The 11439-nt window shown below is 43.2% G+C and overlaps 2 protein-coding genes across 4 annotated transcripts in view; one reads left to right on the top strand and one right to left on the bottom strand.

Moving 5' to 3' along the window:
* The first annotated feature begins 71 nt into the window (after positions 1-71).
* On the top strand, positions 72-3667 carry guk1b (guanylate kinase 1b). Of its 2 annotated transcripts, XM_085929082.1 has the most exons (10): positions 72-115; positions 229-418; positions 982-1096; positions 1371-1412; positions 1688-1807; positions 2322-2418; positions 3024-3162; positions 3242-3326; positions 3390-3475; positions 3555-3667. In XM_085929082.1, the coding sequence occupies exons 3-10, from the start codon at positions 985-987 to the stop codon at positions 3585-3587; spliced, it is 714 nt and encodes a 237-aa protein (XP_085785208.1). In that variant the 5' UTR covers positions 72-115; positions 229-418; positions 982-984; the 3' UTR covers positions 3588-3667. The 2 variants fall into 2 exon arrangements, with proteins under 2 accessions (XP_085785208.1, XP_085785209.1); XM_085929083.1 differs by lacking the exon at positions 1688-1807.
* The window catches only part of obscna (obscurin, cytoskeletal calmodulin and titin-interacting RhoGEF a), a 28783-nt gene continuing 20987 nt past the window's right edge, over positions 3644-11439 (bottom strand). The window contains exons 57-80 of one of the 2 annotated variants that reach the window (XM_085929067.1): positions 11229-11328; positions 10872-11005; positions 10689-10801; positions 10313-10481; positions 10122-10209; positions 9854-10054; positions 9707-9767; positions 9538-9615; positions 9284-9456; positions 9144-9170; positions 8906-9058; positions 8792-8837; positions 8627-8704; positions 6823-8539; positions 6634-6750; positions 6435-6557; positions 6182-6349; positions 6006-6111; positions 5672-5911; positions 5120-5343; positions 5025-5039; positions 4718-4814; positions 4491-4640; positions 3644-4333 (exon numbers count right to left, since the gene is read on the bottom strand). In XM_085929067.1, coding sequence (XP_085785193.1) covers positions 4153-4333; positions 4491-4640; positions 4718-4814; positions 5025-5039; positions 5120-5343; positions 5672-5911; positions 6006-6111; positions 6182-6349; positions 6435-6557; positions 6634-6750; positions 6823-8539; positions 8627-8704; positions 8792-8837; positions 8906-9058; positions 9144-9170; positions 9284-9456; positions 9538-9615; positions 9707-9767; positions 9854-10054; positions 10122-10209; positions 10313-10481; positions 10689-10801; positions 10872-11005; positions 11229-11328 — 4559 coding nt within the window. In that variant the 3' untranslated portion in view covers positions 3644-4152. The remainder of the gene's footprint in view (positions 4334-4490; positions 4641-4717; positions 4815-5024; positions 5040-5119; positions 5344-5671; positions 5912-6005; positions 6112-6181; positions 6350-6434; positions 6558-6633; positions 6751-6822; positions 8540-8626; positions 8705-8791; positions 8838-8905; positions 9059-9143; positions 9171-9283; positions 9457-9537; positions 9616-9706; positions 9768-9853; positions 10055-10121; positions 10210-10312; positions 10482-10688; positions 10802-10871; positions 11006-11228; positions 11329-11439) is intronic. The other variant, XM_085929066.1, reaches the window with a different exon arrangement.

The raw sequence follows: 11439 nt of genomic DNA, 5'->3' as shown, positions 1-11439 counted from the left end.
CTTAAAGAAATAGGTCGCTATGGGATTAGCTGGGTCCAGCCCAGGCATGGGTCAAGCGGAACTAAATGAGCCTCGCTTGTGGAATTCTGTACTTTCACATGGAAAGATTACACAGGTAACAACAATTCACATTTATAACATATCAGATTAGTTCTTCACAGGGATTACAGTGCCACTTCCCGATATTTAAATAAATGTATACCAGCTGTCAATACACCAAACTTGTAGTCCCTTTCAGGTGTGGATTGACTTGATATAAACAAGCCGGCCCAGCACGCAGCCGTGTGATTGGTCCGCGGATGTTGCGTAGAGGAGACGGCAGTAATTGAGGTTGACAGTGAGCTGATCAGCGAATCCTTCAGTCAACATCACGCTTGACTGTGCGCTCCACTCCGTGTCTCCTCAAGAGTACAGAAAGGTAAGCAAAATACCTTAAAATTAACTCATTTGGGGAACTGTCACTTTTGGAATAAGTTAAACTAATGATATTATTATGTGTATTTGGACTATATTTGTTTGGATAAGATAGAGAATACTTATAAAAATACATTGATATTTTTCACATAGCAGTTAATAAATGTGTGGGAGTGAATGTGAAGAGAAAATCCAGTTCCTGATTGGATGGCCGCTTCCAAGTGAGATGTAAACAATTATTAATATAAGAGAAAAACGAGAAAAAAAATTTCATCGACTACATTTATATATTATATTATATTGTGTTTAATTAAAAAAAAAATACACACCACTTTGAAACCAGTGTGTACGTATATGTGTGTTTGTCCATCTGTCTTAATGCGTGTGTGGCGGTGAGGTGGATAAGAGGAGCAGCAGGGATCAAGAGATTAGCACAGATAATTTAACAGGACTTCCGGTTTAGTAATATTTCAGTTGCAAATGGAGTACAGTGAAGTTCCATGATTGTACAAATGTACTTGGGTTGATCACTCATCACTCTTGTGTGTGTGTGTGTGTCTCTGTCAGACAATGTCAGGACCGAGACCTGTGGTGCTAAGTGGCCCATCTGGAGCGGGCAAGAGCACACTGATGAAAAGGCTCATGAATGAGCACCAAGGAGTGTTTGGATTCAGCGTGTCACGTAAGTGGGACAAACTCTTCCAGTCAGCTACAAACCAGTGGGGGGGAAAATGCATTTCTATTTGATGACCTTTGAATTCTTGATTCTATTGCAAAGAACATTTGCAGGACATGGACACAAATGTTCCTTCCGCACTCAGGAAACAATTCCATCTTGATTGCATGAAAATCCACCAAGGGAATCTATCATAAGACTGAATGTTTTTTTTTTTTTTTTGCATCAATTCCAATGGAAATAATGATAATGTATTAATACTTTGCTGATCTCCACTCAGACACAACAAGGAACCCTCGCCCTGGAGAGGAAAACGGCAAAGGTACTGCTGAGTCAGGGATCACATCTGTGGCATGGTGAATGTTTTAGCACCTGAACTGTAGTAACCCTGGACACAAATTTGCACCTGAATAAAAAAAATAAAATAGAACTTTGCACCTTTCCCAGCTTACCTCAGGAATCCTGCATTACTTACTCCCAAGTGAACTGCGAAAACGGTTTTGTCCGTTCCCTCACACTGTTTCCCTTCCTCTAGACCGGGATAAACCTATGTGTGTGTGTGTGTGCGGGTGTGTTCCTGTTCTGCTTTCTCCGTAGGCCTCAACGCGCTCCCCATGCTTCTGGGGGCTACTTTACTGCCCGTAGCAGACGTCTTTTCCTCAGAAGACTTAGACACGTCATTTTTGTGTCCAAATGAATCAGACACCACACATGAAGGTGACCGTTGGTGTGATTCCATACGCGTATATCTTAAGGCAGAGTGACGGGGGTTACTTTCATCACCCTGGAACGCTCTCTTTGGATATATAGGAAGCGCTCTTTGGATATGAAAAATAAAAGAGAGGAATATTTTGGGAATCACGTTAAAACATAGAAGTCCACTTTGGAGTAAAATGCTTTTGAAAATAGCCCCCCGTGATGCCTCCGTAGTGTCTCCTCTTGTCCTGTCCTGTTTTGTGGAGGATTGTCCACAAAAAAAACTGCAATAGTGCGTAAACAACCTGCAAACAATCATTAGCATTAAAGGAAAGATCAATATATCTTCATTTCTTGAAGTTTTCTTGGTACGTCATAATTTTCTCTCATGCTAATGATTGTTTTGTGATAGGTGTTTCTTTAGGGAACAAAGAAACACGAGTGATGTTCATATAGAATCCATCAGATTGCATGGAACATGTTCCATGTGTTTCCATTATGCCGGTTTTAATCTATATCTGATCCCTTCACGCAGATTACCACTACACCACTCGAGAGGCTATGCAGGAGGGCATCCAACGCGGAGACTTTATTGAGAACGCCGAGTTTTCTGGAAACCTCTACGGAACAAGGTAAACATCCGATCCAGCATCTCTGAAAGTCAAGTCAGGACTTTAACTTAAAAAAGTGAAACTCCGTTTTACACAATCAGAATACTCAAGTAAAGTGGTTCACCTGAAAAAATCTTCAATACACCAATCAACTATTTGTACTTTTTGTAATTTGTAATTTTCGGAAGCTTTGAACTGGCTTACATATGCATTTTTCATGATTTTTATAATATTGCAAAATGATTTCCCCATAATTTGAGCTGGGGCGGTTTATATCCAGGTGCGTCTTTTAATACGGAAATGACGGTAGTTACTTCCGAGCAGTGTCACAGTGTGTTCCTCTCTCGTCAGCCATCCTATAAATAGCTAACTTTAACTCAGTTGCCTTGTACAAGAGCGTCATTTAAAACTAGTCCACGGGGTTCAAGAGGATCAAGAGGATATTAAACATCTCGAGACAGATGGAGCTTTAACCCCATGATGCTCCGACGCAAGTGTGTGTGTCACATTCAATCTCAGCTTCTTATTTCGAGGTAGGCGCAGAAAGTGTTAGCGGCTCGGATCAGTGCGGCGATCCTCTTAGCTTGCTCGCTTCATGTCAACAAGTGTGTGTATGTGTTTGATAGTAAAGCTGCCATAGAAGATGTACGGGCCAAGAATCTCATCTGCATCCTGGATGTGGACATCCAAGGTGTGCGCAGGATTAAAGAGACGGACCTGAACCCCATCTACATCTCCATCCAGCCTCCATCGATGGAGATTCTGGTAAATAATTCATTTTGTGTCCACAATATTGGATACACTTTTATATTCTGATACGGTAACTTGTTTTTTTATTTCTTAGGAAAAGCGCCTGAGAGACCGACAGACAGAGTCCGAGGACAGTTTACAGAAACGTCTAGAGGCAGCTCGCATCGACATGGAGCTCAGTAAGTTTAGACAGGTTTTGAAAATTCGACATTAAAGAGATATCAAGAATTATTTCTCGTCAGGTAAGGAGCCAGGTGTGTTTGACGTCGTCATCATAAACGACGACTTAGAACGAGCTTACGACGAGCTGAAGGCCATCCTTAATGATGTGAGTCAAAATGCATATTGAATCTTCGGATTTTCAAATGCTTCCACTAAAATCTAAATATCTTTTTTTGTGTGTACAGGAAATCCAAAAGGTTCAAGAGACAAAATCCTAGAAAAAAAATAAATAAATAAATTCGTCAGCATCTCAAAGTGTGACAAAGTGTTCCGTCTTCGTCATTGTCTGTAAACGCACCAAACAATAAAGTCTGTGCTGGAGAAATGTTGTCTTTTATGCCCAGAAGAAAAAGATTAAAAGTAAATTCGAATAAATAACATGACGGCAATTACTGGTAAATTTAATGCCATTCATTTCACCCGTCATCCGAAAACTCATCCAAGCTGGTGGTGGACACAATAAATTGTATGACTCAGATATCCAACCTAAAAATAAATTCTCATTTACACATGAAAACAAAAAGGGTTGAACAATCTGATATTTAAATTCAAATGTAACATGCACAGAGAAACATGATCATGTCCAAACTTGCTCGCTGAACATTACCCCTGATATGTTTGCATTTAAACCAGAACCAAACCACATAGAACACCGCAATTCTAAAATAAAGGGATACGCAGCTTTTTAAGACGCATCACAGTCTCCTCAAAGAACAGCTGATTGACACACATCTTTGTTAATACCATGCTGTACCCTTCCATTGTTTTTTCTCAGTTGGCTCACTACTGGAAGAAGGGACCCTGAATCTTGGTGCGCACTTGGTCTCTCTTCTCTTCTTTCTGTACGAGGTACGCTTTAAGTTTATCCGTAGAGAAGCACACCTTGGAGTGGCGTGATCGGTGGGGAGCACGATGGGCACGCAGCCAAGGATTCTGGAGACACTCTGCCGCTGTGGGTCTTGCCCTTAAAAATAAAAATCCATTGAAACTGAACCCAAGTCAGTTCTCGATATCTGGATTAAAACTAGTTCAATGCCAAGATGTATTTTTTGTCTTTTAAGAATCCAGACATTTAATTTTACATGGTCGGTTGAAGGAGTTTCTCTCGCTGAGATGCTCACCAGGATTTGTTATTCAGGCTGCTCTTCATCAAGTTCAGGGCTCCTTCAGACAAACCAGGATAACATCGTCCAAATTGAATTTTCCCTTTCTTGATGTTTTTGTCTTGTTCCCAGCTCAGCTCTGCATGAAATGGGCTGTCAGCACTCAACCTGCCAGACAGCAATTATAAATATCAAGGAGGAAGAAGACAAACTATTACAAATGGTGAGTTTATTTATGTGCTTACATAATAAACAAGAGAACTCCGATGGCCCAAACATCAGTCTCTGGCCCAACACCTTGGCCTTCAAGGATTTCCGGAGCTTTAGGGAGGACAATATAAACTGACAAAACAGACAGAAACATGATAGTGTTCATAAAATATTGTGCAGTTATTGGCACTGGCAAGTTCACGTGCATGATACATTGTGGGTTATTGAAAACTTAAATCAGTAAGGAATACTGGAAACAAAACGATGGGAAAATTGGTTGTTGTGCTTATGGATGTTATTGCCACTCATCCATCCATCCAGCCTCCAGTAAAGAAAGTGTACCTTTGCTGCGGTGCTCTGTTGAAGGCCATGACAGTCAAAGGTTTAGTATATTAGAGAATTAACAACACAAGGTCAAACCATGGACTCATCGTCACCTTTACTCTCCGACAGACCCTGTAGATGCTCAGTGTGGAGAGGTTGACCAGGTGTGAAAGACAGAGCCGAGCCAAAGTCAACAATCTTCAGATGGTTTCCATCGTCTACCAGCATGTTGTCAGACTTCAGGTCTAAGTGGACCACTCGCCGGCCGTGAAGGTAGTCGACTGCACTCAGTATTTGACCAAGCAGCTCCGCCACATTAGCCTCTGAATACACATCTCTGCAAAACAACAAATATGTAACACATCTTAAATTGGCACAAGGTGTTTGCAACAGAATATCAAAGCATGGCGGTAAAGACGATCAGGGGCGGAGCTAGAATGTTTTCAATGCGTTCGGTGGCCAGCGTGAAATAAAAACTCACTAAGGCATGGTGTCTAACTCTGGTCCTTGATGATCAGGATCGTTACCAGAATCCTGCAACGCTTTCTAATGAGATGATCGTTTGAATCAAAACACGCACGATAGTTGCCGTCGAGGAGACATTTCCATAGAGGCCCACTGTGTTAGTACTTTTTAGTGCTGTGGTGGTTTCAAACACCTCTCACCTTGCAGCTAAATTGTAGAGCAACTCTTTGCCAGGACAGAGCTCTTCCACCAGCACCAGGTAGCTGGAAGTGATGTAAGCACTGTGCAGTTTTACCAGGTGGGGATGATGAAGCCTCCTCAAGAGGTGATATTCCCTCAGGACCAACGGTCTCTGCTCCGCCCGGTAAGGTGTGATCTTGGCGGCAAACACTTGGCTGGTCTCAGCATCGCGACATAAATTGACCACGCTGAAACGACCCCTGAGGCCAAGATTACAACAAATAATCTGGCATGGAGCACAAGGGCGGAGCTTTTTTTTTAATGCAACCTTCAAGAACTCCCTAAAAGTCTAACCTGTTGATCTCTGAGAGGAAGTTGTAATTCCTCTGTGTTGCTTGATTTTCTGAGCTAGCCACCTTTGAACCAAGGCACTCAGTCTGAATGAGAGGAATGTTTGCATCTGTGCAACAACAAAAAATACATCACTAGATGAAGGGATGAAGGTTCTTTTGAAAGTTTGTTGCCCTCACCTTCATGGTGAGTTGCTATAACAACCGGGGCGGAAGCATCGCTGAAAGGTCCTGCTCCTGTCTTAGTGATGCAGCCGACCCTGAAAACATAAGAAGCTCCTCTGGGGAGATCCTTTGCCACATAGCTGCTATCATTCACATCTTCTGAGAGGACTGTCCAGTCGCCACCTGAAGCGCAATGTAGCACTCCTTTAGAAGATGACATGATGTAGCCTACAAAAGATGTACAGCTGTGTTTGGGCTGTGAACCAACCATCTGTACAGTACTGCACACAGTAGATAACCGGGTCACTAGACTCAACAGGCTTCCACACCAGCAGTACTCCACCTCCGTCCAAGTGAAACACATCAGCCTTGTTGGGACGGACTAGAAGATCTAATAAAATGAAAGATCGCAAAATGATTGAGTGTTTTGTAAACAACAGACAAATTACATAAGACTAATTTGATACCCTTTGATTTTTTGAATGCTGGTATCTTGAAAGTTGGCAAACGCTTGGAGGTCCTCTTTTTTGGACTCTCAAGGGCATGCTCCCTTTCAGGTTGCATTGAGCCCTTAACAATTGGCCCTGTAACATTGAAATAAAGGTCATGTATGTTCTTTAATTGGCCATCAGTGTAGCAATGAAAAAATAGTTCACCTCTTTTACTTAGATCTTCTTTACTGGATGATTTCGAAAACAGCTTGGTCAAACTTGACGCTGAAGCTCTCATTTTCTTTCTGAACGACATGGTAGGTGTATCTGGCTTCATTATCTCTCCAAGTGTTGGTCCTAACTCTGCACTATCCAGTTGAGAGTAGGAATGGCTAGCCCAAGATTGCCTTCGAAAGATATTCAGGAGGCCCAGCTTTGGGGATTTTCCTGCAGGTGGCTGAACTTCGAGAGCTGGCGCAGATGCATGTCTTTGCAGGCCGTGGCTTTCTTTCTTATCTTTTGCCCTTGGAGGTCTTTCAGGAGTCTGGAGAGAAGAGAGGCTAGGACTTGGACTAGGTGTTGATGACATCTGCAAGCGACATATGTTGGGGTTGGACCGGGTACGGTTACGTGGTGGAGCTTGGGGAATCTGGATTCTGGGCTTGAGTTCTTGAAATGACCGAGAGGATGATGAAATCATAGGCTCCCTCGGGTCATCATACCCTTCGCTCTCTTCTGATCTGTACCTCCCTCTGAGCTCCTCATATGAACCAAGTCTACTGGAGGACTCTGAACCACCGTGTTCCAAAATAAACGATTCAGCCAAGGAACCCTGAGAGCCAGTGAAGGCGTCACCCTCTGATTGATCCTGATCCATCCCGTGGCTGATTCTGTTACCCACAAGGAGGTTTAATGGAGCAGATCTACGGCCCGATGCAGCGGTGCCCTGTTCGGGAACAGTTGAACCCCTTCTTCTTGTGGGTCTCCGTGGGCTCGGAATCACCAGCAGTTTCCTTCCTCTCACTTCGTCGTCCGTGAAATCCTCCTTCATACTTTGAGTTCCTTCTTCGTCACCTGACTTTGAGGGCTTGGGTGAGCTGGGAGACCGTCGAGAGTACTCATCGAGAGACCTGCTCCTTCTCTGGGGTGGAGCATTGGTACGGGTCATGCTGCCGTCAAAGGAAGTAGACTTGTGCATGGTTGGCTGGGTGGACCCCCGTCTCTGGCTTCGGTTGACTTCCATGTCATCCTCCACATATTCTATGAGAGGTTCATTGAGGCGCCCTGACATGCTCCTCCGGAGTGGCTTGCGACCTCTTTCCTGCTTCTTGGCCTGAAACTTGTCTCGTAATGTCATGTGTCTGGCAGACATGGGTGAAAGCTGATGAGATGAACTGTAGAAAGTGCTACGGATCACGCTGCCTCGAGGGATTCGACCTGCATCGCTTCCTGAACCTTCGTCACCATCAGAAAGGTTGAGAGACGGAGTACTGCCCTTGTCGAACCTTCTTTCATTCTGAGGAGTTTGGAGGTATGAAACATCTGATGACGCAACGGACTGCCTGCTTACACTCCGTTCTAGCATGCTCCTCCGACCGACCAGCTCGTCATCATCCTCCTCCTCCTCTCCAAACGTCACTTCTTCCTCCTCGTATAGACCTTGATGAAGTTTGGTAAAGGGTTTCGGGATCCGTGCTCGCTCGCTCAAAGGGTCATAGTCATCTTCTGTTTCTTCTTCCTCCTCTTCAGTTGGGCTGCAGTGCTGGAAGAAGTCCCAAGAGTCAGCCTCATCGTACTCAGATGATGAACCACTGCTCACGGAGGTGCTGCTGTTCTCTTGGTGTTCACGGGGAACAGTCACCGCGGTATATCTGAGAGGAGCATCCAGGAGCTCCGGAATTGGCCTTAAGGTGAGCACGGAACCAACACAAGTCAAGGAACGCTGGGGGCAAAAAAGCAAAAGACAAAGCTGGACACAAATCGCAGAATTTCTCATTTCCTTGAGTTTCGTGAATCATTCATAACTCACCTGCCATTTTCTTTTTGAGATGAAAACCTTTAAACCCTTTGTGTTGATTTCATCTGTGTCTTCCCCTGCATTTTCATCCTGATCACAATTACATTTTGGTTGATTTTCATTTTCAAATTGAAAAATTGAAGAACAGTTGCTTGCCAAATTCTATTTAGGTCTCACCTGGAGCCACTCATGGCTCAAGCACTCAAAGGCAGATGGCCGCTTCCTATACAGGGTAGACGGGAATTTAAATATTTTGCACAGTGAAAGAAGAAAGGATGGAAGAAGGCCTACTCAGGGTCTGGTTGAAGAAGACTGCGAAGAAAGGCTTGGGCCTCAGGACTTCTATTCATGACATCGGGGGCATCCCAGTTTAAGGTTCCTTCTCCCACTCTCAGCAGTGTAGCACGGTCCGTTTCACCCACAAAGGGGCAACGACATAATAGACTACCAAAGAAAGGAATAGCAAAAAATACTGTGTTCACGATAATGGATAGATGTGTAGTTCGGTTTGTTGCCTGGTGAGACTTACCATAAATACGCCATCACACCCACTGACCTGTTACAAATCGAAAGATGTTTCTCTTTTGTCAAACAATACACAGCAGGTCCGACAGTCGCTAAAATAATGTGATTTTTTTATTCTAATGTCAAAACTGGTTTTTGACTCACCAAATATCTGTGCCCGCACTGACAGGTTCTTGATGAACAATTTCGGGTGCAACAAATTCCGGCGTACCAAACATGCTGTACTGATGTCTGGATGTGTCTACTTCCTGGCAGAAGCCAAAGTCACAGATCTTGATTTCATCTCTGGGTGGATATACCATCAGTATATTCTCTGGCTGAGGGGTTATACATAAATCAACATGAATGTTGTATTAATAGATTTTTTTTCCAGTCTTGTAATTGAGCCAAAATCTCACTTTAATGTCCAGATGTAAAATGTTCATGCTGTGAATATGTCCAACGCCTTCAAGAATTTGCTGAATATATGACTGGACCTGGAATCACAAAATAATTACTGTTTTATAGCAAATTCACATGAACAGTATACATTGTAAGGGAATTTGAATGAGGAAAAACATCTCTTACCTCTTTCTCCGAAACTAACCCTCTGAGTAATAAATGGTCTACAAGGCCGTGAGAACAGCAGCTAGTGATTGCATATGTTAAAGAAGTTCATCTACTAGGCCAAAACGGGTTTATCGTATATATACACATATATACAAGAAGGGATACATTTCCGTAATAAGCACCAGCGTGCGCCGGGTGCAAAAGAAGTCCAGTAGACAAGCCACCCTTGGATGAGCCAGACGGGAGAGTAGGTCCCTTTCCTGGAAGGCCCGGGTGCGGGTGCTACTTCGCAGGGGTAAGAATTTGGCAGCAAATACTTCGCTTGTCCCTCTGTGGATCACACGCTTCACTACCCCAAATGTTCCCCTAGGGATATAAATACTTAGATGAATCTCAATAGAGATGAAGCAACGGTAGAACAATATGGACTCACCTTCCAATTTCTTCACCGACATCATAGACGGTGAATAGTTTCCTTCTCTTCCCCAACTCCACCTCTCTCTCCTGAGACCCTAGTGAACCTAAAAAGAATAAACACACAGAAACAGCGGTACCATTAAATGATTGAAAATATTTTGTTTTCCTCACAGTCCGGAGAAGAATTGGAATGATCTATTGTCTCACCTTCCTCCACTAAGAGCTGAGCTTGACACGACACATGGCCAGATTCGTTGTAAGACAAGCAGGTGTAAATGCCGCTGTCTTGACTTTCTGGGCACACTATGGTCACTGAGCAGCGGGAGGCATGCTGGACAATCTCCACATTGTGACTGGCGCAAAGTTCTTCACCGTCCTTCAGTAATCAAACAAACCTCAACACCCAAACAACTATGACATTCATTTTTGTTATACTAAAGTGAGATCAAGGTTTAGAATGGTAAGCCCCATTTAACATCTTTACAAGTGAAAACAAAAGGGTCCCAATAAAGAAAATAAATCAAAAGTACAAAGAACTGAACTTCTGAGTGAATGTCTTGTTTCACTCATACAGGTCTCCTACCTTGTACCACTGTATCTGCGGTATTGGCCTTCCTGTAATGATGGCGGTAAATGTGGCTGATTGTCCTGGTTCAACACAAATGTCTTCAGGAGGTACTTGGATGAAGGGAGCAACTGAACAGGACAGCAAATAAGTTATAAAAGAGTGATTCTTCATTTGATGAATACAGAAGAAAAGAAGTACCATCTGTAATTTCCTGCATTTGCTCTGAGATATAAATTTCCTCTTCTTCCTCCTCCAAGTAATACGAAGGCTGCTGCTGTGTTGGCTGATCCGTTCCTGCTAGCTGAGGAACTTCTGCAAGACTAGACTCAGCTCTGGAGAGCAAAAATCAATCAAGAGGTTAGTGTTTTAATTGTTCAAGTGTTCTGCCACCCCAGTTTAAATGGATCTTTGACATCCATAGCCGTCAATGGCAGTGAATGAGATAATTAAGTGGGTAGTTTGCAAGCAGCTCCTACATACAGTACATACAGTATCTCTTCTCCTACCCCAATAATTTGAAATGACATTTTTTATTTGTATTAACGAAATGCTCACTGTTCATGAATGGGTGGTAACTGAGCAACCGAGGAGGGAGTAAAATCTGTTTGCAGCCATTTCTTCACAAACGTAGATGACCAGTCCTCTGAGTCTGCATCTAGAAAAAAAATGCAAAATAGCATTCTGTTAATGAATGAAATGACTTAACAGACATGAATATAACGTACATTACCTGAGATTACACAGAAACACACAACCGTGTCTTACC

Source organism: Syngnathus leptorhynchus, chromosome 13 (genome assembly GCF_054491065.1).
Source record: "Syngnathus leptorhynchus isolate UIUO chromosome 13, UIUO_Slep, whole genome shotgun sequence".
Lineage (NCBI taxonomy): Eukaryota > Metazoa > Chordata > Actinopteri > Syngnathiformes > Syngnathidae > Syngnathus > Syngnathus leptorhynchus.
This window is presented reverse-complemented; position numbering and strand designations above follow the sequence as displayed.

Coding starts and splice junctions, on each gene's coding strand:
- guk1b (XM_085929082.1), top strand. CDS start 985: ATGTCAGGACCGAGACCTGTGGTGCTAAGTGGCCCATCTGGAGCGGGC. Junction 1,808..2,321: donor ATCAGACACCACACATGAAG/GTGACCGTTGGT, acceptor CCCTTCACGCAG/ATTACCACTACACCACTCGA. Junction 2,419..3,023: donor GGAAACCTCTACGGAACAAG/GTAAACATCCGA, acceptor TGTGTTTGATAG/TAAAGCTGCCATAGAAGATG.